This window comes from Psammomys obesus, unplaced genomic scaffold, assembly GCF_907164565.1.
Source record: "Psammomys obesus unplaced genomic scaffold, mPsaObe1.curated_primary_1811, whole genome shotgun sequence".
Taxonomy (NCBI): domain Eukaryota; kingdom Metazoa; phylum Chordata; class Mammalia; order Rodentia; family Muridae; genus Psammomys; species Psammomys obesus.
In genome coordinates, this window is record NW_026585895.1 from 8,312,225 (window position 1) to 8,318,224 (window position 6,000).

At 45.0% G+C, this 6,000-nt stretch overlaps 1 protein-coding gene across 5 annotated transcripts in view; it reads right to left on the reverse strand.

Annotated features, from left to right (window-relative positions):
• Osbpl6 (oxysterol binding protein like 6) overlaps positions 1–6,000 on the reverse strand; it is a 162,331-nt gene that overhangs the window by 46,818 nt on the left and 109,513 nt on the right. For all 5 annotated transcript variants that reach the window (XM_055600063.1, XM_055600062.1, XM_055600059.1 and 2 more), the window contains one exon: positions 3,111–3,203. In XM_055600063.1, the coding sequence (XP_055456038.1) occupies positions 3,111–3,203 (93 nt within the window). The remainder of the gene's footprint in view (positions 1–3,110; positions 3,204–6,000) is intronic.

The following is a 6,000-nucleotide window of genomic DNA, read 5'->3' on the forward strand; positions in this document are numbered from 1 at the left end:
AAGTTCTGACACAAACCATCAAGGGCCTCTGGCTTTCTGCTCTCATCAGAATAGTGACTACTCCTTAAAATGACGGATACAATTAAGAAATTGAAAAAGAGCAACTTCCCATCTGTGTGTAGATATAGTCACTGGACCCCTGCCTTTAGTGATATGGAAGTCGTGTTTAAAAATATTTCTATCTACATCATATTTGAAAGGGAAGTACCCCCTCCCCTGCCCCTCCTTTTTCCACGGGCCCCCCCCCCCCCCCTCCCCCTTCTTCCCCCCCCCCCCCTTCTCTCTTTCCTCTCTTGGATGAATCTCCATATGACATAAAATGGAAGCATTTAGTAACAGGTACACCTCTGCCCCTAACTAACTAAAGTCAGGGGTAACACAAACTCATCTCTTTGTAGCTACCACTACTTGTTTCTGTTAGAGTGGTTTTCTTTCCTTTTGCGGGGAGCTGAAATGGAGAGCAGGAAAGAGATAAGGTAGAAAAGGCAAACATTAAAGTCTGTTTCCTACATGAAATGTTGCAGCTCTGAACCTGCAATGCCATTTACTGAGACACAGTGCTCCCGAGTACAGCAAAAGAAACAGAGAAGAATCCTAATTCAGTGCTAACAATTAGAAGATCTGTCAAGCTGACAAAGAGGCAAAGGAGAAAAGCAGAGAAACAATAGCTCCACCTATTTCAATTATAAATGCTGATGGATGATAAGGTTGCCAATGAAATATGTAGGAAAGGAAACAACCCATCTCCACACGAGATAGAACCTTCCACATTGTTTTCCATGATGCTGAAATTCCTCCTTCTTGCTTAGCGAACTAGCGAGTACCAGTGAACTAGTACATCGTAAGAAAATTAAAATAGCTTCCTAAAAATTGAAGAGTGTGTATTTCCTGAAATTTCAGTTAGTGTTTATTTTCAGCTCAAGAGCCCTAAAGTGACCATGTCAGCACTTAACCAACATCAGTGCTCTTAACTGCTGAGCCACCTTCTAAGAGACAGATTAGTAATTCTTATAGTTTAATAATTCTTCCCTTTCCATGGACTAGAAATCAACTCCTGCCTGTTGAAATAAATTCTGTATCCTGGAATGCCTTCAAAGTATAAAAAGTGCAGGATAGTCTATGGGTGGAATGGGGTCGGGTGGGCATAGGTAAAAATGTTTCAGGAACTAAAAATATCAAAGAACCTGAATAACTCCTGAGCCATGGCAATGCCTTGTTCACGGTCCTCCTACTGCCCAGTACCCAGGAGGCCCGTGTTCTCTCAAAGGCTCTGAAGTGGTGAGCTGCGGTGGTCCTGGACGTGGTGGCAGTTCCTTTTGTGAGACCCCAAGATCTGTCCACATTTGCCAGAGCTGAAACAGAAGAAGGCCTACTAGTCCTACAGCAAGACTGAAACGGGAAGCACAGGGGCAGCGCATGCTGTCGGGAGTCCCAGCCAGTACCCTCTGCTGAGTCCCCAGACCTACGCCCCAGCTGCGGTGAGCCGGCAAGCTGGAGGCAGTGGATTAGACCTTGATGCTGGAATTATATAGAAAATGAGAAAATCAGTACGTGCTTTACCGATTTGGAGGCTGGTTGAGAGAACCTGTGACACAAGATAGTTCAGTAACTGTGGTAGCTTCTTGTTGCCTCGAATCTATTTACCTTTCCAGCTTTGTACTGGCTACAGAGGACGGATGTTTCAAAGAGATATGATAATTATATTTACCAGGTATGCGGTATCTATTTGATTGTGCAAGTGGAGGTCTGTCCTTTTTATTTCTAAGTTTTTTTTTAAGGTTCGTTTTTATTTTTAACTGTGGGTGTGCATGCCACTTACGTGCAGGTGTCCATAGTACCTAAAACTGACCTCTTGGAGCTGGAATGATAGGCAGTTGTCAGCTGCCAAATGTGGGTGCTGAGAACCGAGAATCTGGTCTTCTGCAAGAGCAGAAAACCCTCTTAACTGTTGAGCTCTCTCTCCAGCCCCCTCCCCAAATTATACTTATGGTTTAATAATTCTTTTCTTCTACACTTATCTGACAGAATAAATTCCGTCGCTTGTAACATCCTCCACGTATGAAGAGTACACATGTACATGATACTAGGGCAGGGTGGTAGCATGTTCTTTTCTCAAAAGCTTATGCTTCATACAGAAAAGCCAAGTGTCAGCCCAGCTGTACACACTTATAACTAACCATCTCTCGGTGATGAAGACGAATTTACGGAAATCTGAAATCTGCATGCCCTCTCTTTTCAGGGTTTTCCTATCAGGGCACAGCTCACTGAACCCCTGAACATGTCAGAGGGGTGGCGATGAGTAGGGGGTCTAGCTCCTCAAAGACCTTTTGCATTGTGGACATCAGTAACTTCAGATGCTTCCCAAGTCTGTGGGAGCAGAGGCTGAAGAGGAAGGAACTCCATCTTCCACAACACAGAGTTGTATTCGGTACTGTTCTCCCTGGAGTCACTGCTGAAAGGCAGACGCTCGACGGAGACCGGCAGTCACAATGCGTGATGGTGTAGGCATCACTGGACCGCACAGGTGAGGCAGAGATTGACAGCACAGGCCACAGAACTGAGCAAATCTGCTTTCTATTCCCCACTGCTACTCAAAAGAGCTTTTGTCTTGGAGAAAATTAACTCTGAATTTCCAGACTCATTAAATGTAATAAATACATACATGTCAAGCAACCGCTTATAAAAATGGTATTAAATGTGATGACGGAGTGAAGTATGTTGTATAGTAGTTAGTACGCAGGACACAGGCAATAAGACCACTGCTGGGCCTGGTGGAGTTATTCTCTCTCACTTTAATTTGTCGTAGGATTGTTTGCTCATCTCTTCAAGAAGAAATAACAATGTTTTTCTTTATCTTTTTTTCCCCCTTAAAATACTTTTAGACCTTCATATATAATCCTGAGAACCCAAGGAAAATTTACTTCTCTCTATTTTCCCCTTAGCCAAGGCAGAAAAAGAGCCTGTGCAGGAAGTAGAAAAGGCAGCAGAGGAGCCCCACAGTCGGCGTCATAGCTACGTTAGGAGAGTCAGGTGTCGGCGTTATTCATAGTTCATTTGGCCCAGAGCAGGCACGGGGCTAGCTGTGAGAGCAATCATGCTCAGGCACTGACCTTGGAGAGGGGGATGGGCTCCGGCTCCAGCAACTGCCTACTGACAGAGGGCTCTGTGCCTGAAGAAGCAGTTCTCTCCAAAACGTGGATACTCTGCAAAAAGAGCAGAATCCCAGCTAGGGTTAGAGCCCTGTTTCTCACATCAGTGACCACAGGGGTGGGGGTGGGGGTGGGGGTGAGATCTTAGCCAGCTGCCTAGGAGATGGCAAGTGCCCTTGAGGCCAACCACAGGAGCAGGGTTGAGGAAAACGCCTGCGCACTTTCCTTCTTGCAGACACACCGCTGAGCATCTTCCCAGTGCTGGACTCCACCCCACAGAGGGAGTCACAGGAGTGTATCTGGAAAAAACCCTTCAGGGCACACAAGATCACGAAGTATGGCTGACGATGGACAACAACTCACATACACCACCAAATCCCCTTCACTGGCCACAAATATGGTCAGAACCACCAAAGCTGACAGAGAAACTTGACTTTGCCAACCCTGCAGCATGAAAGCATGAGGGCAGGGCAGGAGCCATTGGCGCAGGGAAGGGAAGCCAGCTTCTCCAGTTTCCAAATCAAGACACACACAGAGAGATCAATTTGGCATAAAGTGTTAGTTCGGTGTCCACAGATAGCAGAGGACTGTTAAAATGTTGACTCGGATTTGAGGACCAGAAGGGTGAAACACCACGTGACCCTGCAACAGCAGCTAGAAAACAGCCTCCTGTGTGCTTGGCATGGGGAACGCGCATCAACTTCTTCTCTACTTGACTTTGAAAAAAAGAGCTTATTCATTTTGAATATTCACTATATGTAGGACGCAGTACACATCAAAATGAGTAAAAAAACATCTAAACCTCACATTTTGTTGATTTTTTCCCAGGCACAGGCCTTGGGAAACATTCACTGAAAAAATAGTAAGTCTTTTTACTAAAACACACACACAAACACACACATGCACATCCATACTGTCATCCATTTGCACATTATTAGAACCTGAACACCACTGTTTATCCTAGAATAAAATTAACCTAACTCAATACTCAGAACTGGATTCAAATTCACATTTTTTTTTAAAAGAACGAAAAGGATGTCCTTCAGGTTCACACTCACATGTGCTAATGATGATAAGCAAGAACCCTTGTATGGTATGTCTTTAGGATCAGCAGCTCTGGAAGTTCAGAGTTACTTAGCTACTCTCAGACTCTAGACTGTGCGCTTCCAGGAGTGAGGGCTGCTGCCTCTGCTCTTAGCATCATCATTTCATTCTCACTGCTCTCCACCCCACACAGCTCTGTAGTGGGTCAGTGTGTTTAGCAAGCATAAAAGCCTGGACTTGATTCCCAGTACCACAAAAGGGAGAAGAAAAAGGTTCTTAAAGAGAATTTCTTCGGTGTTTTCTGATTACTTTGTAGCCCTGTCACAGGGCTGAATGTTAAAAGACCTTCTAGGCCTCTCTCAGAACTGTAAAAAGTTAGAACTCTAATATAACAGAACATCTGAAAACATTTAATGGATTTAACTTTTAACCTCCCATCTCGTTTACTGGATTGAAAGCCTCTGGTCAGCTGGGAAACGTCAAATTTGTCCTGAAATCTGCAGTTACGAATTTAGATCTTTTCATATGATTTCTTCTAAGATCATTACTTTTGCTATAACTGACTCCTCTTTTCACAAGTTCACTGTTCTCATCTTCTCTCATGATGGCTGGGAAACACACACTACAATGAAGGTGCTAAGCGTGTTATATAAGCAACACAAATAGAGGGTTATGTAAACACACTCAGCATTCTTAAAAAAAAAAAAAAAGCTTCCTCTCAAATCCTAAAATTACAATTTCATTTCCAGGTCCAGTGTGTGTGTGTGTGTGAGAGAGAGAGACAGAGACAGAGAGACAGAGAGAGACAGAGAGCATGGATCCAAGTACTGACCCAAGGCCTCGTGAACCTGAGGACAGGCCCTAACCTCTAAGCATCACCTGGCCTCTCCAGGCACTTAGGACAGAGGTGGGAGTGCTTACCCTTCCCCGGCTCTCCCTGCTTGAAGGGAGCTGATGCAGAAGGAGCTCAGGTCAAGAATCTTGAACACAACCTTCCCTGCAGCGCCTCAGCTTTCTGAGTCTGCTCTAGACCTGTGCTCTAGAGTTCACAGGTCTCAATACCTCCTGGGCAGCAAGAGGAAATCTGCCCACATGAGTGTCCTTTGCTTTCCTCAGTGTCAGTAAACAGACGATGAGACTCAGCATGAGAGCTGAACAGCTCAGGACAACTCACCCGGAGCAAAGCAAGACTCTAAGGGTCTGCTAACACGGCTTCTTGTCAGTTCCACCTCAAAGATATATAAGCAACTGCTGGGAATCATTTAGGCTGTGGCTACAAATTCCTCACAAAAATAGACTCACTTCTCACCCAAGTTTTGGGCACCAGTTTTGGGCCACTGCTTTCTGAATGTTAATGCCACGGAATGGCTCACCTGGCTATTTGCTCTTATTTGTTTCTCTTTTTCTGTGGAACCACTGCCTAAAAGCAACGTGGGGAGTATAGGATCTATTTGGCTTATACATCCATGTCGCAGGAACCTAAAGGCAGGAACTGAGACAGAGACCATGGAATGATGCTGCTTACTGGCTTGCTCTCCGTGGACTGCTTAGTTTGCTTTCCAATGCACCCCAGGATCAGCTGCCCATGAGGTGGCCTGAGCCCTCTTACATAAAATAGCAATTAATCAAACACCCCACAGACACGCCCACAGGCCAATCTGATGGAGGCAGCTCCTCAACTGAGGTTCCTTCTTCACAGATTACCTAGTTTATATCAAGTTGACAAAAACTATCACCCTACTATCTTCCCTGTCTTGTGGTGTGTGTGTGTGTGTGTGTGTGTGTGTGTGTGTGTGTGTGTGTGTGT